This window comes from Eulemur rufifrons, chromosome 6 (assembly GCF_041146395.1).
Source record: "Eulemur rufifrons isolate Redbay chromosome 6, OSU_ERuf_1, whole genome shotgun sequence".
NCBI lineage: Eukaryota > Metazoa > Chordata > Mammalia > Primates > Lemuridae > Eulemur > Eulemur rufifrons.
Window position 1 is genome coordinate 59,610,504 of NC_090988.1, and position 23,583 is coordinate 59,634,086.

The 23,583-nt window shown below is 41.5% G+C and overlaps 1 protein-coding gene across 1 annotated transcript in view; it reads right to left on the minus strand.

The window, feature by feature from the left end:
• The window catches only part of TRIM66 (tripartite motif containing 66), a 61,726-nt gene that overhangs the window by 36,466 nt on the left and 1,677 nt on the right, over positions 1-23,583 (minus strand). The window contains exon 3 of the mRNA XM_069471130.1: positions 15,598-15,910. Within this exon, the coding sequence (XP_069327231.1) occupies positions 15,598-15,910 (313 nt within the window). The remainder of the gene's footprint in view (positions 1-15,597; positions 15,911-23,583) is intronic.

A 23,583-nucleotide genomic window follows, 5' to 3' on the forward strand; every position in this document is an offset into this window, starting at 1 on the left:
TGTACTCACCATCAAATTGGTATTAATTGAGCAACACTTACGTGCACATATAGCAGTAACATTCATCGGTGTCGGGCAGGTAGGATGGGGGAGGAGGGGATGGGTATAGTCACACCTCATGGGTGCAGTGTGCACCATCTGGGGGATGGACACACTTGAAGCTCTGACTCGGGCGGGGCAAAGGCAATATATATAACCTAAACATTTGTACCCCCATAACATGCTGAAATTAAAAAAAAAAATAGAAAAGAATGATATAATGGCAGTTGCTCTAGACTTGCACTCAGACAAATGTAAGTCTAAATACCAGATTTACCACCCAATGACCCCAGGCAAGTCACTTAATCTAATTTAATTCCTCTGTGCTCCAGTTTCTTCATATGTAAAATAGAAAGGGAAATTAAGAGTTGCTGTGAAGATTAAATTAGATAATATTTGAGAAAGCACATGGTCCTCTATGAACATAGACTTTGAATTCAAAAGATTTCTCATGTATCATTCATAGTAAGGCAACAACTTCAATCATCAACTCTCCCCTGTGAAAAAAGTTAGATAGTCTGAGTAGCTGATTGAAAAAATGGCCACAAATTCTCCCCCTTCCCTGTAACCATACCCTTGCAATCCTACAATCAAAAGAGAGGACTCTCCACCCTTTAAATCTAGGCTGGCCTTGTGACTTGCTTTGGCCAACAGAATGCAGCAAAAGTGACAATCAACAAGTTCCAAGCCTAGGCATCAAGTGGCTTTATATAATTTTGCTCTTGCTCTAAGAACTCTAAGACTCATGTGAAAAATCTAACCTGGGATTCAGATTGCTGGAAGAGGAGAGAGCATGCAGAGAAAGGCCTCAGTTGTCTCAGGCATCCCACCTGAGGCCATCATAAACCAGCTAGCCCCAACTAACCCACTAGTTGAACACAGACACAGTACTGAACACAGCCAAGATTGGCTAAGCCCAACTCAAACCAGAACCACCCCAAGGATCCTAGACCAAACTGCCAACCTGTAGAATCATGAACTAAATAAAGTTTAATTTTATTAACTACTAAGTTTTAGGATGGTTTATTATGCAGTAAAAGCTAACTGATACACCCTAGAAAAATCAAAATCCACAAAATCATTTAAAATAACAGTTTAGGGCAGGCACAGTGGCTCACACCTATAATCCCAGTACTTTTTGAGGCCAAGGTGGGAGGATCGCCTGAGGCGAGGAGTTGGAGACCAACCTGGGCAACACAGCAAGACCCTATCTCTACAAAAAACTTAAAAATTAGCCAGGCGTGGTGATGTGTGCCAGTAGTCCCAGCTACTTGGGAGGCTCAGGTGGGAGGATCACTTGAACCCAGAAGTTCAAGGTCACAGTTAGCTATGATCATGCCACTGCACTCCAGCTGGGGCAACACAGTAAGACTCTGTCTCTAAAAAAAAAATAAAATAAAAAATAAAATAAAATGATATTTTAATACTCTTCCCATCCCACCCCCTTGGGCAAAAAAAAGAAAAACCCATGAGTCTTTGCAGAGCCATGGGTGTTAACGACAGAACTGCATCTGGAATCTCCTGGATATTCTCTTGCCTGTCAAGAACAGTGGCCAGAAGTGAAGAAAGATGCCCTCCACAAGTGACATCATCCAGGGGAATAAAGTTACAGTCCCTTCCTTCTATTTGGCTCACCCTGGGGAGACCCTCCTCATCTACCCCAGGATAGAAAAGCTGCTCTAATTGTTGAAAGTGATTTCCACAAGGCTTTAAACTCCCTGGTACCAAATGTGCAAATTTAACTAAACATAGCCTCATTAGCAAAATGAAAAAAAGAGAAAAAAAAAACTGAATAGGTCAGATAAGGCGTCAGCACACATCCTTTACCTCCCTTGGCCTTAAAGCCAAAATCCTCAGCTTGGCGTTCAAGGCCCTTTCCAAATTGGTCTTATCTTTCTCTATTCTCATTCTAGTCCCAAACCCAATACACCAAACCTTTGCATGACTCTTTGCCTATGAAAATGCTGTTTCCTTTTCCTGAAATACTCTTTCTTGCTCCTCTCCTTTTCATATAAACTCCTATTCATCCTTTCAAACCTGTTCAAATGTTCCACCTTTGAGAAGCAGGGTTAATTTCCCCCAGGATAAGCTAATTAGTCCCTCTTCTCAGTTTCCACAGCACTCTGAACATCCTTCTAGTATAACAAATATCACATTGCATTTTAACTATCTGTTCATGTCTGCATACAAAAATAATCCACAATTGGTATTAAAGAATATTGTCTGAGTTTTAGCAGATCAGACAATAATATAGTTAAGTCCCCGTTTAACATCATCAATAGATTCTTAGAAACTGCAACATTAAGTGAAACAACATGAAATCAATTTTTTTCTCATAAATGTTTTATTATTTTTATTTTATTTTATTTTATATTTTATTTTTTTTTTTTGAGACAGAGTCTCACTTTGTTGCCCGGGCTAGAGTGAGTGCCATGGCGTCAGCCTAGCTCACAGCAACCTCAAACTCCTGGGCTCAAGCGATCCTTACTGCCTCAGCCTCCCGAGTAGCTAGGACTACAGGCATGCTCCACCATGCCCGGCTAATTTTTTCTATATGTATTTTAGTTGTCCATATAATTTCTTTCTATTTTTAGTAGAGACGGGGTCTCACTCTTGCTCAGGCTGGTCTCGAACTCCTGACCTTGAGCGATCCACCCGCCTCGGCCTCCCAGAGTGCTAGGATTACAGGCGTGAGCCACCGCGCCCGGCCCTCATAAATGTTATAACTAAACCATGTTATTCGAAGAGCTATTATGTCATTTCACTTAAAGTCACAGTTTCTAAGAACCTACTGACAATGTTAAGTGAGGACTTACGGTATTTCTTTTGGGCTTACGTGCTCCATGTGTATTCCTTGCACTCACAGCCACTGAAAGTAGTAAGAAGTCACCTGGAAGTTTTCTGGGTGATAGACTAAAGCCAGCCCAAGACGGTAAAAGAAAGCAGAGGTATGGTGGTTGGGAAAGGCTGTGAATTAGGAAGTGTGGATTCCAGGCCCAGGGCTGGCACTATCTGACTGTGTAACCTTGAGCCAGTGACCCCCTTCCATTGCTCCTTACTTTCTACATTATTAAAATAAGGGGACTAGGAATAGCAAGGAAATATGGATTATACAACCCTTTTACTCTGCCTATAGCAACCAGGTTTCATAAGTATTCCCCTGGGCAAGATGGGAAGGAACAGAGCCAAACAGCAACCCAGTTATCATCCTTGTCAGAAAGTCAGGAGACAAGCTTGTAGCTGGGGGCGGGGGCTGAATTTAAAAGATCACCCCTCTGAAGAGGGGCTGCTGCAGCAGAGGGTAAAGATGCGGAATCATTACAGTGGTGCAAGTATTGTCCCAGGGAGGTTACAGGTCCCAGAGTGGACACAGAGGACATTACTCTCTTTGTGTCACAACACCTTTGTCCAGCAATTCTTCCCTTCCCTCAGAAGATCCCTAACTCCCATCAAGCTGTGTCAACCTTGAGCTTTTATTTTTTTAAGGGGATTCCCCATCTTCAATGAGGATACCAAAACAAAGTTTTATTTTAGACAATTCGAATATATCAGCTCTTACAGCTATATATAAAATAACCAAACATCTAATTACAATATTTAATATTAATTTAGTTATAAATACATATTTAAATTGCATTGTACATAAAATATTATTTAGATTTAGTGCTTTTTTGCTGTTTGAATTACTCAAGCAACAGCCTTGCACTTTTATTTCACATACAGGAACATTAATTCTGAAGACTAAAGAGCCAGGACCCAAGGCCACATGATTATCCCCAGCAGAGGTGGGGCTTCTGCTTCTGGAATGAGGAAGTGACAGGCACCAGTGGTGCTCCTGGGAGCCTAGGGGCCTAGGAGAGCAGCTCTGAAAACTGAGGACACTCAGCCCACCTGTCACAAGAGCAAACACTTGTCCCCAAGAGGCGTGGGACAAATTTACAACTTTACCACTACTCTCTGAACCAGGCACTTTATATGTGTTATCTCATTTAATCATCAAACTATCTCTCAGAGATAGGCATTGTCCCTATTTTATAGTTGGAGAGACTGAGGCTTCAAGAAGTTGTCACCTGTCAAAGATCACACAAGGCAGGGGCAGAAGTACAATTGGAACCCAAGTCTGTCCACCTCTAAAACCCATGCCCTTTCCACTAAGCTATACTTCTCTATAATTCAATTATAAATAAATAATTTTATTTTAATTAACTAGATAATCTGATTACAAATAAAATATTCCATAATAATTATCAGACTCTAATAATGACCTGGACTCAGCTCTGGACTCCAGAGGAGCTGGGAACAAAGTTTTAAGAAATATGATCTTTTGAGAAAAAGCAAGTGAAATGGAGATTTTCTGCCTGGAGAAAATAAATCTGGAGGCAGTTTCATTCTATAGAGCAGTGGTTCTCAAACTTCGCTACAAATTTAAATCATAAGGGGAACTTTTAAATATCCTGATATCCAGTTTACATTCATACCAATTAAATCAAAGTTTCATTAGGTAGGGTCCAAGTATCAGTTTTTAAAAAATTCCCCAGGTAGCCGTGTGGAGTAGCACACACCTGCAGTCCCAGCTACTCGGAAGCCTGAAGCAGGAGGATTGCTTGAGCCCAGGAGTTCAAAGCTGCAGTGCACCATGATAACACCTGTAAATAGACACTGCACTCTAACCTGGGCAATGTATCAAGACCCTGTCTCTTAAAAAAAAAAAAAATTCCCCAGGTGATTACCATGTACAACCAAGTTTGAAAACCAGCACCTTAGAGAGAGCACCCGTTTCCCCTGTGGCCCAGACTGATAGTTCTGTTCCCTATATCATGCAGCTGAGAAAGGCAGGCTCCCCTAGTTTTTAAAAGAAGCTCCAAGAAGTTAAGAAAGATTCTGAATGCAGCTGTGATATATTTCTCTTCTGGCAGAGAAAAGGGCAGATTCCCAACAGACAGTGACCTGATACCCAGGTACCCTGGCGGGGTTGGTGCAGAGTTGGAAGACACATTTTGCCTCCCTGGACTCCCAGCTCAACTGAAGGACCCATGAGCAAGCTTAGAGGCAGCCTGAGGTTTGGCACTACAGTAACTGCTGCTGGGGCCTAGAGAGTGTGCTGAGCCCAGGACTTAGTGAGGCAGCAAGGGGGACTTACACTGGGTAGTCTACCCTTCAGATATGAACACAGGGCCAGCATATGGGCACCAGGGGGCTAGGGTAGGAGAAAAATCTAAAAGAGGTCTCAGAAACCTGATATTGAGTCAGCTAAGGCCACCAAATGAGGACGTCTACACCCCAGGTGCATAAGCCTGAGCCCAACGCTAAGCAACCATCTGAGGGATAGGAAGCCCTCCATTCCACAGCTCTTGTCCAGGACCCTAGGACACTTGGTAGCTGAGGTCTAAGCTCTGATCCCAATAGAACAACGGCACCCTCTGGAGCAGCCTGGTGCTCCTCTGCCACTTCCCACCTGTAGAACCAAAGCTAGACAGACTTTGACTGCTCCTCTAGCCAATTGCCTACCACACAGACTGACAAGGAGGCCCTGAGAGGGGGAAGGACTTAGCTAAAAATCACATAGCCCTTCTAGAACACAGGTAATACCCAGAACCACTGAGCAGTCCCCGATAACCTCTGTAGCCACAGATAAAACACTTTACCTTCCTATGCCTCTGTCAGGTACTACGCGAGGAGAAAAAAATACTCTGGTTTTATCCTCTGGCAGGTTGGCCATCCTCACTAACAGTTCCTGCCCTCCCACCCCCAGGCAGTCCCAGTATACTGAGCATCAGCTAAGGCCCCCACCACACAGCCTCTGAAGCCTTCCTCTAGCCCCTAACTCAGAGCAGCACCACCTTCGAGAAACACATTGCACACACTCCCCAGATACCCAATCCCTGATAGAAAGACAGATTTTGATCTAAATCACCCCTGAGGTGACTGCTGTTTCTGCCCCTGGCTGCCAGCAGGCTTACCTGTGGCCCTGTTGCCCTGCGATTAGAGCAACACCTGGGAGAAAAGTCACAGGAGCGACAGGTGAGACCACCACAGGTCCCAGAGGATGGTGCTTACCAAGCGCCCAGGAACACCCACCCTGCATGCTGCAGCAAGCCGGACTAGAGGGCCTAAGCCTCAGGAAATGGGTACTGGGTAGGGTAGGGGGAGCAGCCTCCATCCTCTCCTCCCTTCTCTGATGCATCCTCAGCCGGGGCTGCATTTCTCTAGCTCACCTGAGATACTCCTGCAAGAAAGGGCTTGGTTGACTCCTCCTGTTCCTGTTATCTTGAAGGCTCTGCAGCAATTTTCCCAAACTGAACAGCAAGAGGGAGACCTCAAAGAGGCGACTCTCTTCCTAGCTGCATCTCCTTCCTAATCCTCTGGGTGCCTTGGAATAGAAGCTCAGAAGGAAGAAAACGAGATTTTCAACTTTCAGGAACTAGCTCTGTCGCCCTCTGCACAGCTCGGGAGGCCATCATTCTCAGCCTTTTAGGACTCGATCCAAAAATCCTTCAGCCCTCCATGTTCCCCAAAATGATAGTGCTCATGTGTGGCTGGAACCTGCCCCGATCCGGCAGCTCATTTAAATAGAGCTCATCACAACAACAGTGTTGGTGGAGAAGTGAGTAGCTGCAGGGCCCTGGGGACCCCCTGTTTATACGTAGGAAGAATGATGCAATCTGGGTATGAAAATAGCAATCCAGAATGGAATAACAGGCTCACGCAGCAGCGGTGCCTGCACAGCCAGAGCTCAAGTTGACACACTCTGTCAGCCCTACACTGCTGCAGCACGCAGAAGCCAGGCACACACTCTCACCGCATCATTTTAAAAAACAGCAGGAGCCCGAGATAGCCCTCCATGCCCCCAGCATTGAAGGAGGGTGTTTGCGGGGGGGCCTTCAACGGACATTAAAATCTGTCTCCTACACACTCACCTGCTCCTGCCACTTCACCTGAAGTCCTTATCCTGTGACGTCACAGTCTGTTGCCATAGTGACCAACTGTCCGTCACAGGCAGAGGATTAGGACTTGAGACAGAGAAGACACACATTTATGATACACAAAGGTCCTGGGAGGTGTCTCTTGGCAGCTAACTCTACCCCCCAGGGAGATACATTACACACAAGTAGGCAGGAAATAGGGGAAGGAAAAACAGGGTTGAATTGGAGGAAAGGCATTAAGATGGGGCAAGACTATAAGTAACAGCATAAATTTAAAAGCGCAGAGCAATCAGATGAGGGGGCATAGCAGCAAATGAGCTTGGAAAGATTGGCAGGAGAGTAAGCCCCTGAAGGGCCCTAAATGCTAAGGTAAAGAGCTTGATCTTTATCCTAAAAGAAAAGGCAACCCAAAAAGGTTCTGGAGAGAGACCGAGCTGGGCTTTATGATTGTCCTGATGGATGGGACACAGGGAGGTCAGGGAAGAGGTTTGTCCAGTTGAGCATTAATGGGATCCTGAATGAGGACAGAAATGGGAAAAAAAAAAAAAGGAACAGAAGAGTCATTTCAAAGAGAACTGATAGGACATGACCAAATTTGGATGTTGGGGAGTGGTGGTGTGTGAAGAACAGGAATCAAGGGGATGGGCTGCCATGAACAGAGACAGGTACCAGGAGGAGGAAGAGAATAGCTGCCAAATCTCATTTTATTTACGTCCTCCTTTCTCTGGCATCCATACCCTCTTAAGATCAGGCTTCATCCTGCCTCGCCTGGACCAGTGATTCCTAAATCTAGAAGATTCTAGAAATCCTGAATTTACCAAATTCAGATCTCTTGGATGTGGGTGTGGGACCAGGAATCTGTATTTTTAGCAAGTTTCCCAAATAATTCTTAGGTACCCAGACCAGCACTGGTTCAAGGACCAGCAATCAGAAACCAATGGCCTGGGCCGGGCACGGTGGCTCACGCCTGTAATCCTAGCACTCTCGGAGGCCGAGGTGGGCAGATCGTTTGAGCTCAGGAGTTCGAGACCAACCTGAGCAAGAGCGAGACCCCATCTCTACTAAAAATAGAAAGAAATTATATGGACAACTAAAAAAAAAAATATATATATATATATATATATATATATATATAGAAAAAATTAGCCGGGCATGGTGGTGCATGCCTGTAGTCCCAGCTACTCGGGAGGCTGAGACAGGAGGATCGCTTGAGCCCAGGAGTTTGAGGTTGCTGTGAGCTAGGCTGACGCCACGGCACTCACTCTAGCCTGGGCAACAGAGTGAGACTCTGTCTCAAAAAAAAAAAAAAAAAAAGAAACCAATGGCCTGGATAATTGCAGTAGCCTAGCAGGTCTTCCTGTATCCAGTCCTGTTTCCTCCAATAGTCCTTCTCACTGAACCAGGATGACTTTATAACATACAGATTTGATCACGATCTACTGACCAAAACCTTCAATGTCTCCCCACTGTCCATAGAATAGCTTAAATTAATCAAGATCATTTACAATTTGGCCCTAAATTTCCTTTCTGAACAGAGTTACCACTTCTCTCCTTCAAGCATCCCATATTCCAGCCAAAATTAGCTCCCTCCCGTTCTTAGTATCTGCCCTGCCTTTTCCCCATGCCTCATCTTAACACTATTCTCTGAGATTCTCTTCCATATTTTTCTGACCTTGCCTGGTTCCTGTACAGCTATTCCTACTTGGTGTCACCTACAGATTCAAACCCACCCAATTTTCCCAGATGGAGCCTAAAACAGGGGTCAGAAAACCATAGCCTGCCTGTCTTTGTAAATAAAGAACATGGTCATGTCCATTCATTTCCATATTGTCTATGGTTGCTTTTGTGCTTCAATAGTAGATTTGAGTAATTGTAACAGAGACTGTATGATATACAAGGCCAAAAATATTTACTATCTAGCCCTGTGCAGAAAAAGTTTACCTACTCCTGGCCTAAAGCTCCTTAAATTGTTCCAGCCTCACCCTTTGGGGTAAAATTCTGATTGTGGGGCTTCTGCTTGTTCTCAAGCCCACTCCCACCCCTATGAACTCTAGTTCTTATAACTGGATCACAACTGAGCTGGACCTTCATGTTTGGATAGGATGTTACGAACAAGAAAAAGACTTTCAGGAGGAAGGAACACCATAAACAGAGAAATATAGATGTCTAAGTATGAAGCCTCGTTGGGAAGACTGGTAAGGCTAAAAGATGTAGAGAAATGGCAGGAGGTAAGGCTACAAAATTAGTTTGGTACCAAACTGGGAAAAGCCTGGAAGGCCATGCTAAGTTTCTGTTCCGAACTTCAAGCAACTGGGAGGCTTTAGGTAGCTAAAAGTGCAGGCCCAGAGTCAGAAGAATTGATCAGGGTCAAAGCTAGAGGATTTAGGAGCATAACCACAGTGGCAATAAGTAAAGTGAGGTTAGAAAAAATATCACTATAGAAAGAATAGAGAATAAACTGAGGTCAGGCAGGGGTATCCCAGGGACTGTGGGGGCAGAGCCAGGCAGCAGATCTGAGCCAAGAGTCAGAATCTGGGCATGAAAGCCAGGTGACTGGCTGAGGCTGGAGATAGATACATGGTCTACATCTTTCAGAGCCCATGCTCCTAGGAACCACCTGGCTGTGAAATAGACTTTCTGTGCCAAGAAAGTACTCACAGTGGAATACAGAAGATACAGACAGGATGACTACCTGCTTATCTCATTTGATCGACCCTCACTGACCCAGGTAGCACCTCTATCTCTTCTCACCCCAAATCTTAAGAGTCAATACAAAAACTGCTACACTGACACATTCCATGCAAAGCCACTGATCCCATTTCCAAGTGGCCCTGGAAAGACAGTAGGGGAACCAAGGGCAACATCCTACTCTAGGTCTGCAGTTTCTACTGGCCCTCAAAGTTCAGACAAGTTCTGGACTATTAGGCAAGGGAACTGGACTTTTTTCCTGGCTCTCCAAGTGATCAATTATGGGACCTTCAGTAGGGTTCTAGCCCTTTCTGGACTCCTGATGCCCCGTCTATGCAGTGAGGGGCTGGAGATTAACTCTAAGGGCTTTTCGTGCTCTCTGGCCTCCACAGCACTCAACCATGACTGGTCCTTCCTGAATGAGAGAGTTCCAGCAGACAAGAGGCCTCTCCAAGATCTCGTCCATCAATCACATTCACCTTAAACTCCCCCCCTCAGCAAATCTTTTCTAGCTATAGCCTCCTAAGCAGTACTGGCAGCAGCAAGCACATCCCCCAAAACACAGCCTTCCTTCTTTCCATTACCTAGGGAATTGCTCTCCCAGTAACAAGTACTGTTCTGAGGTGCCAGTGCTACTCCCAGGGCCCTTGAGAGCCAATTAAGGTGAGGAAACTGTTCATGAACTAAAAAGCCACCCTACTGACAGGACTCCAGAGCTCCAGCTTCTGCACCTGCTGTACACCCAGCTCAGCCCAGCTCAGCAGCCTGCCCTCCACCTAGGAGACTTGGGTTACTGCCCACAACACACCGCATGAGGTTGGACACAGTGTTCAGCACCTGGAACAAGCAAACAGAAGTCACCTGCCTCCCAGGCTCCTGTAGCTGAGATCTCACCCCCTGCCTCTGCCTCCTATCCTAGCCCAAGACTATTAGAATCCCTCCAGCTGAGCTGCTCATTAAGATAAGAGTTATTTCCCTCTCTGACTCTAAGGTTGTAGCATCTTGCATCAGTTCCCTCTCTTTGGATCTTCCTAAAGCCCCAAGGCCTGCCCACTGAGGGATGGTGATCGCTCTCCCTTTCAGCATTAGCAGTGTACAAGGGACATGCTGTCACCTTTCGCTAGCTTCAGGAAGCATGAGCTATGGTGGTTATTTGGTATTCTTAGAGCTCATCAAGTAGAGCCTTAAAAGCCAAAGAAGGCCTAGGGTTGCCCAGTCAATTAGTACTAGAGACTCCAGACAAACTCCAAGGGCTGTGACTTCCAGATCAGGGTTTTTCCCGTATCTCAATTGCATCTCCCTCTTGAAAATGGGAAAAGTAAGATACTAAATAAGTAGATTCTGAAATTTGCATCTCAGAATCAAAGTCTCCTAGCCACGATTTGTCTTTTAGGTGATTTGAAGAGAAAAAATAAATAATGTTCCTTTTACTCACATGGGGGAGGACATATACAATTAATTGCCATCTCTCCTCCCTAAAACAACTAATAAAACCACAGCAACCCTGAGGATCTTGCCCACAGAGCCAGCACATGGTACATGTCAGTTTCAGGGATTCTAGCTCCCTTCAAATCTTGCTACATTTATTTAAAGTACTACTTTGGTAATCATGCCAACTTTCCAGATAGAATTTTAGCTGGGACTATTAGGCTTAAAAGCAAATAGCCCCAAGTAGACATTCTCACTGGCTGAGTAGATCCATTTCCAATATCCAGCACAGTCTGTAGCTCTGGAAGCCATTCCAGTACATGGCTAAGTCATTAAGTACTCAGCACACTCCTACCTTTACTCTGGTCCCCATCACTAGCTTTCAAAGATAATGCCCAGCTGGTCTCCTCAAAGCCTGAGATGTGATGCAGACCCATTTTCCTAGTTTCTGGGAGACTCTCAACTAGACTATGGCTATAGGAATTAAAGATCTGCCTTTGGTCCAGCAATCTTACAGTAGTCCCCTTTATCCATGAAGGATATCTTTGAAGACCCCCAGCAGATGCCCCAATCTGTGGATAGCACCGAACCCTATATGTACTATGCTCATATATATACACGTATGACAAAGTTTAATTGACAAGTACAGTAAGAGGTACAATTACAAGTACAATTACAGGTACAGTAAGAGATTAACAACAATAACAATAAAATAGAATAATTATAACAATATACTACAATAAAAGTTACATGAATGTGGTCTCTCTCTCTCTCTCTCTCAAAGTATGTTAATATTTTGGGACCATGGTTGACCGCAGATAACTGAAAACTTGAAAAGCAAAACCTCAGATAAGGGGGCCCTACTGTATATCCAAAGGAAATGAAATCAGTCTATCAAAGAGATATCTGCACTTCCATGTCCACTGCAGCATTATTCACAATAGCCAAGATATGGAATCTACCTAAGTGTCCATCAATGAATGAATGGAGATAATGTGGTATATATGCACAATGGAATATTTCCAGCCTTTCAAAAAGGAAATCCTGTCATTTGTGACAACATGAATGAACCTGGAGCACATTATATTAAGTGAAATAATCTGTGCCCAGAAAGACAAATACCACATGATCTCACTTGTGGAATCTAAAAAAGTGGATCTCATAGAAGTAGAGACTAGAAGGGTGGTTACCAAGGGCTGAGTGGTTGGGGGTGGACTGGCTGGGGAGATGTTAGTCAAAGAATACAAAATTTCAGTTAGATAGGAGGAATAAGTTCAAGAGATCCATTGTACAGCATGACAACTATGGTTAATATATAGCATATTCTTGAAAGATGCTAAGATAACAGATGCAAAGTATTCTCACCACACAAATAATAACTATATGTATGAGGCGATGAATATGTTAATTGGCTGGATTGAGTCATTCCACAATGTACTTATACTTTCAAAACATCATGTTGTATACTATATATGTAATTTTATGTGTCAATTTAAAAATTTTTAATTAAACATATAAATAAAGAGTTGCACTTGATGGCTAAGGCTTGGCTGTTCTGTCCTCAAAGATTCTCCATAGAATCTCCCCATCAGTTCAGAATTCTAAGTGAGTGTGGATTCACTCCTGAGCAAAGTGCTACGATGTAGATCACAAGCTTGGAAGACAGCTGGGTATATTACCACCCAATGAAAAAATATATTTCAGCATGTGTTTTTTCTAACTATTTAGTACCAAGAAAAGTAGACATGTTTATCACAAAGAGACACAGATAAAGTGGAAGAAAGAAAATGAGACCTGGAGCGAGGGGGCATAGGACCTGTCTCACACTGTCACTTACCAAAGGGTTCTCACACTTCCTATTTCACAGTGTTATTAGATTGGAATGAGGCAAAATGTGTAAACTGTAAAGCAAAATTTATTTGTGATTTGCTTATAAATCATCAGGAACCTCTGAATAAGTGACATTTATTTAATATTTCATTGTTATTTCCCATAATATAACTGTGAAACATTAATGTAATCTTTTCAGGCTAAATCAGAGGATACTTTGGAATCCTGTAGCATCTTCCTATTTATTTATTTTTAGGTACAGCTGCTTGCTGGACTGGGAACTCAATGTCCATTGTTTTTCTTTTCTTTTTTTTAATTTTTGTAGAGATAGAGTCTCACTATGCTGCCCAGGGTGGTCCTGAACTCCTGGCCTCAAGCAATCCTCCTGCCTCAGCCTCCCAAAGTACTAGGATTACAGGCACAAGCCACCGGGCCTGGCCTGTGGCACCTTACTTTTATTTATCACCTCATACCAATTATTACTGTATAACTTGCAAATGAATTAACTGCCAATGAATGAACTGTGTTTGAATTGCTATGCCCTAGTAGCTGAATTTTCTGAATAGCTATCAGTTTCCTTAATAATAACCACTAACAGAATTTTCCAGGTAGTAGGCACTATACTAAGCACAAATGTATCATCTAATTTAATCCTCACAGTAATATTACGAGGCAAGCACTATATTTTGCCACTCATCACATAAGCAAACTGGGGCTTAGAAGTTTAAATAACTTGCCACAGGTCACATGGCCTAGCTGATGTATTCTTAACCACAACTTCACATTTGTCACATATATTTCCTCACTGAACAGTGATGCGTTTGTACTGAGGAACAGAATAAAGCAGTCTTTTTGCAAATAAAGTTATAAAAGAACCCGATGGCCCGCTTCCTCTATTAGCATGTTCCCCTTACTTACTTTTCAGTGTCTTTTGACTTTTCAGCCTCCAAATAACCAGAATACATTATTGCATCAGCGGCAATATGGATTATCTCCCCTTCCTTCTTCAGTGAAGACCACTGACTTTACTAAACTTATAGACAAGCGATTTCACAATTTCAATTATATGGTCTTACAGGGGTATGTTCTAAAGCCCTCTCCTTAATGGTATTTAATGACAAGGATTAGCTACCCTGAACAGCTAGAGGAGGGGGAGTGTGGCATACTATACAGTGGGATATGTGTATCCAGCAATTACTATGAAAGTTTGGTACTTTGTCCAAAATATTTGAGAACAGCAGTTTTTGAATAAACCCACTAGCAATGTGCTACCATTTGTCTGCTGATGCCAAATGGTATGGACCTAAACCTGCTGAGCTGTAGGATACCAGAATTCTCTCGATCATGGTTGTCCCTCTGGATGACTTAAAAGTTGCTGTGGAGGTTTAGATTTAGAACCAAAGTTATTCCAAGTGACACAAACTGGCAAATACTCCAGAAAATATATGGCAATCTTATATTTTTTTCAGGTCTGCATCTGTTACTTTGATGTTAATATGCAAAGATTTTTCTGTGGGTTTCCTTGGTCATCTTTCTGTGTGATGATCTCCACATCAGAAACGTCTCCAAATCTGCTAAACTGATTTTATGGGTCTGTCTCAGAAATGGCCTGGCCAAGGCCACCCACAAAAGGGCACTTTGTTTCTCTGTTGGCTTTCATGAAGGTTGGGCATATACTCAGTGTATTCACCGCATTTCCTACAGCCAGTGCTGCAGCAGCCCCTAACCTGTAGTCACATGTCCCAATGGGAGTCTTCTCTTCCTCCTTGATTTCCAACCCAGCCTCTTAAGGTTCCATTGCCACACTCAGTTCCCGAGGCATCTTTATTTTGTTTCCTGGTCTCTTGACTACCGTGATGCCTCCATCACCTTACCCTTAATGGCCGCCAAAGAGCCTAAACCAAAATCCCCTAGTTTCTACTGGAGAAGCTTATCGCCATGGGTACACTGATTCCTAGTCTAGCAAAAGCCCACTCTTAACTGCAATGCCATAATTCCTTAAAGAGAGCTAGATTTGTGCTACAAATCACTTTTGAAATACTGCAGAGAACAAAACAAACAGAAAAGATCAACAATGATGTTCCTAAGTGTTGCCATCTTATTTGACTTTTTCATTGTATGATTGCATTCTACGGATACTCCCTGTAGCTCTGTTATATGCCCTGTGCTAAAACACTGAAATGAAGGGACCTGGTTCCTGTCTCCAAGGACTTCACAGTTCTCAATGCGATTGTTTCCTAGGAAACCTGACATTCAGGAGCAAGACACAGGCTCCTCCCTGCTGGGCAGCAGCTTAAATAGTGAACGGTTCACTAGTCAGTGTGATTCTGTTCAAAATCTGTTTCTGACCAACCCTACGAGGCAGCCATTCCCCCTCTGCCTTGGAGTTTTAGTGAGGCAGAACACATCCTCTTCATCTGGGGAGTCAGCCAAACCTTGAATCAAAACCTTCCCAGGCTTCTTAGTAAGAAAATCCTAAACATGAAAAGTTCCTGCTTACACAACAGATATACTAGGCATCAAGAGGATTTGCTTTGTCTCAGAGATTCCCCAAAGAATTGCTTTCAGCCATGAGTGTCCCCTGGGTGTTTAAATTCTGATTCCTTCTCCACCTGAAATTCACTTCCTACAAAACAGGAAAAGACCCGTTATGTCGAAGGAGGTGAACCTGTGATGCGTTTGTACTTACCATCTGGGACAGTCCCGTGAGCCTTGGCAATCTGCCCTAGTTCCTGGATCAAGCCCTGGAAGCAGTCCTTACAGAGCAAATGCTGGCAGGGTAGAAGCCAAGAGCCCACACTTGACAGGTACTGATGGCACAACGAGCATGTCAGTACCACAGCCTCCATCTGTCCATTCCTAGAACAGTGTTTCTGGTCAGCTAGTGGCAGTTCCATAAAGCTCATGCCCATGTCCACGCCCATGCCCCTGCCCATGCCCGGGGCTTTTCCACTGATATCCTCAAGTGTGAAGCAACGCGTACAGCGAGCAAGCTCCACTCCCTGTAAATGAAACACAAAGCAGAGTAATTTATTTCTTTGGGGCAGAAGCTCCTGGATAGGCCAGAGAGGCCTCAGAGAAAACAAGGGCTCAGAAGTTTAGGCATCTCCCTCCCTAGAGCTGGAGGCTCATGCCTCAGCTTAACTGCTCATGTGGGCCCAAAAAGATAGTACAGCATCTCTACCATGGAAAACAAAGCCTGGAGGTGTCTGCTAGGTTGTGTGTTTCTTACAGAGTTTCTTTGCCCTCAAAAGCATCCCAGACCTGTGCCTCTCCTTATTGGTAGACAAGCTTGATCCAAGTTTTAATCTTGGAAAAGGGAAGGAAATTTATTAAGTGCCAAGTTTATGCCAGGTGCTTTATATACTTTATTTTAATCCTTACAACCACCCTTGGAAATAGGGATTATGATACTTTTACTAATTAAATAAAAACATGAAGGACAGGTTGAGGAAACCGAGCTCAGAGAGGTTGGGTCATGCACAAAGACAGATGGTAAATGGCACAGTTCAAATTCAAATCCAGGGCAGTCTGATTCCAAACTCCACACTCTTACTTAACTACTGAAATGTTCTCAAGCGGAGGTCTATACTCATATTTTCATGAGTTCTCCCAGTAATTTTTTTAAATTAGTGCCTCATTATAACAATAGAGTTTTTGTTGTTTGTTTTTGTTTGTTTTTGTTTTTTTTTTTTTGTATTTTTGAGACAGGGTATCACTACGTTGCCCAGGATGGACTCAAACTCCTGGGCTCAAGTGATCCTCCTGCCTCAGCCTCCTGAATAGCTGGGACTACAAGCCCATGGCACCATGCTCTAGAATGGACCATCTACATAGCCATTACAACAAGATTTTAGGGGCAGTGTTCAGAGTTTAGGATCTAGTTCACACCAAGCAGTATTACTTGTCTCAGGTTAATGAGTAGAGAGAGGGGCAGACTTAATACATAAATAATGGATTCTTACCAGGTGAAGTCTGAATGACGTTGTGGCACATAATGATGAATGTTTTATGGTACTTGTAACAGAGAAAGGAGTTGGGGAAATTAAGCTATCATCGTTGTGGCATATGTTTGCTGAACTAAGCCATAAAAGTGAGCACCAAATTTAAGTTGCGGTGGCAATTTTGTTTAGCAAGACATCATCTACACATTAATATTGTTAAAATTAAATAAAATTAATATTGTTAATTTGATGATTTTGGTTTTGTAGCTTTTTTATAATTTGTAAACTATACTTGGTTTTATAATTGTATTAGAACTCAAAGCAAAAGGAAGTTGTACCCAGTTTTATATTTATACTTATTTAAGAAACAAAATGAAAAATTTAATTTAAATCTGGGGCTCTGTAATTATGCAAGTTTGAGAAAAAAGTTTCACTATAGTCTAAAGTCTTTGGGAGCCAAGCCTATTAACAAGGAAGGGTAATGGGGCTGGGAGAGGGCAGGCTGCTTGGGGCCCAGATAGGTGCCACTATGTAAAGCAATGGATGGACTTTCATCTCTAATTCCTTCCAGGGCTCTAGGGGCAATTATTTGGCAGAAAGCCGCTATAGAAGCAGTCCCAGCAGAGGTGAGGGTAGTCTCTATTAGAAGGTTTAAGTATGGCTGAGTTTATTTCATTAGACCACTGGTTCTCAAACTTTTGGTCTTCGAACCCGTTTACATTTTTTAGTTACTGAAGACCCCAAAGAGATTTTGTTTATGCAGGTAATGTCTATTGCTCTTCTTCACATTAGAAATTCAAACTGAGAACATTTAACAATATTAATTAATTTTTACATGTTAACATGAATAACATACTTTTGGGAAAAATTAACTATTTAAAAAAATTAATTTAGTGAGAAGAGTCACACATTCTTTTTTCATATTTGCAAATCTCTTTAATGTCTGGTTTAATAGAAGACAGCTGGATTTCCATAACTGCTTAGTTAATCTATGTTGTTTAGTTTACAGTATATGAAGAAAATAGAGCCTCACACAGATGTACAGTTGGAAAAAATAGGAGTATTCTCATAGCCTTATCAGATAATTGTGAATATTCTTCTTTGATACCACACCAAAATTCAACAAGTGGCAGTTTCTTAAATGTTAGTTGTAAGGTGGAACCTGAAACTACATCAATGAACTTTTCCTACTCTGTTTCATTGAAATCCACTTACCTGTCTTGCACTTTGAACTGTTCTTTTACCCAGGCATAATTTTATAATACCAAGCATTGGTCATCTGGAAAATATCGGTTCAATGACTTATGCAGATGTTCCAAATATGGACACATTTCATTACATAACCAAAAAATGATACTCTTCAATATCACCTCTAATCACATCAGAAAATTCTTTAAGTATTGAGAAGCTGTCAAACTCCATGAGAGTTTACCAGAATTCTAATTTTTGTTTGAAAGCTTAAATTTTATTATTGGCAATAAATACTATCACTTTGAGAAAATACCTGCCAAATTCCCAAGCCTGAATAGCCACAGTACATCTGTCAGTGGTTCTATCATGTAAAACTGGTGTTCCATGAAAAAGTAAAAAGGCTAGTTGAGCTTACAACTCAATAGCACAAGCGCAGTTTCTCACTTTGATACACAGCAGAAGTACTTTTTGCATATTTCCAATTTCTTCACACAGAATATAAAAAAATGTATTCAAGAATTGAGATTTAATAAAAATTTTTACTGCTTCATCATGAACATTCTGAAGTTAAAGCAAATTCTTTTTTTTTTTTTTTTAACTGCAAATGACTAGTAGTGAAGAATACAATGACTTGTACCAGTTTGGTGCTCAAAGCAACAGCAGTTTTACACACCATTGCTTTGGCACCATCAGTACAAATGTCAACCTAGCGAAAAGATCAAATAACACATTAGCATTTATGAAAATTGTTTTGACCTTGTAGACTCCTTGAAAAGGTCTCAGGGACTCCCACAGTGTATACAGACCACCTTCCAGAACTGCTGCATTAGATGTTGCATAACAACTATCCTGGGAATTCAGAGAGGTGGCATGGCTTTCTACCACCAGTAAGCACTACACAAGGTAAGAACACAGAGAAATAGGTATTTCACATCTGTCTTAGAAGAATAACTGTTTGCAGCAACGTGGATGGAATTGGAGACTATTATCCTAAGTTAAGAATCTCAGGAATGGAAAACCAAACACCGTATGTTCTCATTAATAAGTGGGAGCTAATAGATGGGTATACACAGTCACAAAGCAATATAAAGGACATGAGAAACTAAGATGGAGGGAGAGTGGGATGGTGGGATAAAAACTTACCTATTGAGCACAATGAACACTATTCTGGTGATGGTTATACCAAAAGCCCTGACTTAAGCAATATACAAGATATCCATGTATTAAAAACACTTGTACCCCTTAATTAATATTTTGAAATTAAAAAAAAGAAAAGCAACTGAAGTAACTCCAAGAGAGTAAAATGTTAAATAAAAGGCACATCCAAGTAAGGAGCATCTGTTCTAAGAACAAGGGGGAAGGTCAAATGATCCCATTTCTACCCCTCTTCCTCTGGCTGTTTCTCACCATAATTTAGCTCTTCCTTCTTCCTATCTCCCGAGACCTGAGAGAATGTACAGGGTAGAGTCTGGAAAACTGTACTGAAGCCAGGGGTAGTAAATTCAAATGTCTACAAGGGCCAAGCAGTCTATATGTGAAGGGCTCCACTTAAAAGAATGTGGGCCCAGTGTTTCCAAATCTTAGTTTTTCAAAATACCAAAAATTCAGATTTTTATTTAAATTTAAAAATGCTGACAACTATTAATAATTAAATTTAAAAAAATATATGAAAACACCATGAGTCAAACAACATATACCAGCAGCAACCAGCTTGTAACCTCTGTTTTATTTTTTATCTATTTTTAAAATTTTTTTAGAGACAGGGTCTCTTGCTCTGTCTACCAGGCTAGAGTGCAGTGGCGTGATCATAGCTCACTGTAACCTTGAATTCCTGGGTTCAAGTGATCCTCCTACCTCAGCCTCTAGAATAGCTGGGACTACAGGCCTGTGCCACCATGCCTGGCTAATTTTTCTTATTTTTTTGTAGAGACATGGTCTCACTATGTTGCTTAGGCTGGTCTCAAACTCCTGGCCTCAAGCAATCCTCGCACCTCCACCTCCCAAAGTACTGACATTACAGGCGTGAGCAACCATGCCTGGCCACGACCTGTTTTAAGTCATGGAAAAGCTTAGACTAAATGAAGTATCAACTGAAAGTATGGAAGGGCAGAAATCCTCACATATAACACTACCTTGCCACAAACCACCCTCTTTTAACATCTTACCACATCTGGATCTGAGGAAAAGGAAATATTTACAGGACTTCCTTTTTTTTTTTTTTTAATTGCTTTTAGAGACAGGGTCTCACTCTGTTGCCCAGGCTGGAGTACAGTGGCATGATTATAGCTCACTGCAGCCTTGAACTCCTGGGCTCAAGGGATCCTCCTGCCTCAGCCTCCCGCATAGCTGGGATTATAGACATGAGTCACCATGGCTGGCACTTTACTGGATTTCTTTAACCTTGCCAAGGAATGACGGAACAAGTCATTCTATATATCACACTGGGAGTAAGAATTTCAAAGATTGTTTACATGGGTAGTACAGAACAAATTATCATCAAAAATATTGCTCACTTTAAGGAGACAATGTGAGGGAGAAACACTAAGTAATAAGAGAACACCTGTTCTTTGCTAGACTGTGCTGTATGTGATATATTATTGGTTTGCTTGTTTACAGTCCTAGGGTAGATCTTTCTCTTTCTTGTTCACAATCTTACCTACCCTCACTTGCCTGGCACCTATGTATAGTGTTGGAACATACTACGCACTCAACAAATGTTTGTAAAATAAGTGAATGAATCTCATTTTTTTTTCATTATACAGACAAGAAAATTGAGATTCAAAGAGAATATGTTGTCTGTTCAATATAATTCAGCTAATGAAAATAGAGCTAGGAAACTAACCCAAGTTTCTGTGTTCTTTCCACTAATTTTATCCACTGAAATTAAATTAACACCCAAATATTTAAGTGCCTCTTTTTTCTGTTATTGGATAAAATACTCTCAAAGATCCTAGCATTCCTCTCTTCACGTTTTGCTTTTCTGAGTTTAACGGCAGCACAGTTTTCCATCCTAGCTTCCTTCCATCAAAGCTTTAAGGAATACAATTGCCATGTAGTATAATGATATTTTTAAAAAATCTATCATACACAGGAAAGAGACTCCTAAAAGTCCCTATTCCTCAAATTAAATTATTTTTACTTTGTGTTGAAGAAAACCCCCGTTGTGATCCTGTGGATTTCTCCCTAAATGCCATATATCAAAAACTACTGATAAAAGCAAACAAAAAAAAAAAGCCCAAGCCTGGGGAAGGTGAAATAAAATTGGCAACTGTACATATTGCTGGTGTATAAATTGATACAAGTCATTTGGGAAAAAAACAGCACCACAAAATGGATCATAATGTTCATAGGCTATAATCCCGCAATCTCACTCCTGAGAATTTGTCTTAGACAACGTTATTCATCAGAAGAAAAAATTATATATATACACAAACGTTCACTGCATCATTGTCTCTAACAGCAAAGAATACAATAAGAATAAAAACTGAAAACAAAATATATAAGAAAATGGCTTAAAAATTACAGTATATGCTGAAGATAAATTACTCTTCAGCTGTCAAAAATAATCACGAAGACTGGGTAATGACACAGAAAAATGCTGTGTTAATAAATTAAAAGCAAAATACAAAAGGATTTGTATACTATGATCATCAACTTTGCAGACAGCTATGTTTCTATGTAGACAAGAGCTGAAAGGGGATATTATTTCGAAATGAAAGTACCATTATAGGTTGGAATGATTTCAGGTGTTTATACTTACATTTTTTCAGTTTTCTTTAATATTGTACTCTTTCCTTTTTTTCTGATGGCATGCTAATTTCTTAAATTCATATACCTGAAATTTAATCTCTACTGAATTAACTGTGATGAAATATCAGGCTTTTCCTTCCAAAGAATCAAGAAGTCATAGCTACTACAAAAAAATCCCAGGGGAGGGGGAAGATGCAAAACTGATCTCAGTGGCAGAAAATTGTCAGTGCTTTCTAATCAATTTAGTGATTTTCTGTTTGCCTACTATGCGCATGTTACATGGAAAAATATAATGGAGGAAATATTAAAATTTCTACATGATCTCTAAAGTTATACTTTTTTATTTCAGAGTATTATGGGGGTACAAATGTTTTGATTACATGGATTGCTTTTCTACTGCTTGAGTCAAAGTTGTAAGTGTTCCCCTCACCCAGATAGTGTATGTTATACTCATTAGGTATGATTTCACCCATCCCTTCCTCCCTCCTCCCATCTGATTTCTGTTGAACTTTACTTTCATACGTGCACATGAGTTCTGGTCAATTAGCTCCAATTTAATAGTGAGTACATGTGGTATTTGTTTTTCCATTCTTTAGATATTTCACTTAGGAGAATGTTCTCCAGTTCCATCCAGATTGTTGCAAAAGGTATTAATTCATTTTTTATGGCTGAGTAGTACTCCATGATATATATATATATATATATATATATATCACATTTTATTAATCCACTCATGAATTGATGAGCACTTGGGTTGATTCCACATCTTTGTGATTGTGAATTGTGCTGCAATGAACATTCTAGTACGGGTGTCTTTTTGATTAAATGACTTTTTTTCGTTTGGGTAAATACCCAGCAGTGGGATTGCTGGATCAAACAGTAAGTCTACTTTTAGTTCTTGGAGTAATCTCCATACTATTTTCCATACAGGTTATACTAGTTTACAGTCCCACCAACAGTGTTTAAGTGTTCCTATCTCTCTGCACCCACGTCAGCATCTATTGTTTTGGGACTTTTTGATAAAAGCCATTCTCACTGGGGTTAGGTGATATCTCTCTGTGGTTTTGATTTGCATTTCCCTGATGATTAGTGATATTATGTTTAGCATTTTTTCATATGTTTATAGACTAATGGCCTATACTATCTTTTCAATTATATATACTTTTTCAACTTTCTGAAATAAATTTGTATTTATGAGTTTCTAATTCTCACTTAGAAAAGAGCAGAAACTCTAGCTCTTTCCATTGTGAACTAATAGTCCTCTACTTGAAAAACAAAAGCAACATACTATTTCCAAATGTCCACATCTAGATGGAGAGCAAGAAAACATGACTGAATCTGTCCATGCTGTTGTTGTTGTCTGAAGGACTACTGACAAATACAGGAACCCAGAGAAGAGAGAAAGGGAGAGGGACAACCAAGGTCCTCTGCAGGGTGGTAGTGTGTTCCCAAGGCCACCTGGAGAAAGGCTTGGGGAAGCACAAGAGTCAGCACCCCATTTACCTGCCTCACCAGGCTGCTGCCTGGCATCATCTCCCTTCCATTCATTTCACAGGTATTTTCTGAGGCCCTGACTCTCTGAGGGAGCCCAAATGCCTAAGATGTCACAAGGCCATGCTCTACTTCAGAAGAGATGTCACAGAGAAAGACACCACACCTCAGTGGTCATGTCCAAGGTCATGCCCTATGTGCCAGTGTGGAGGGAGAGGTCACTTAATGCCGAACATCTGGCTGCTACTCATCTCTGCAGATATAAAACTCAGCTTTGTCTGCTCTCTCAGAGTTTATCA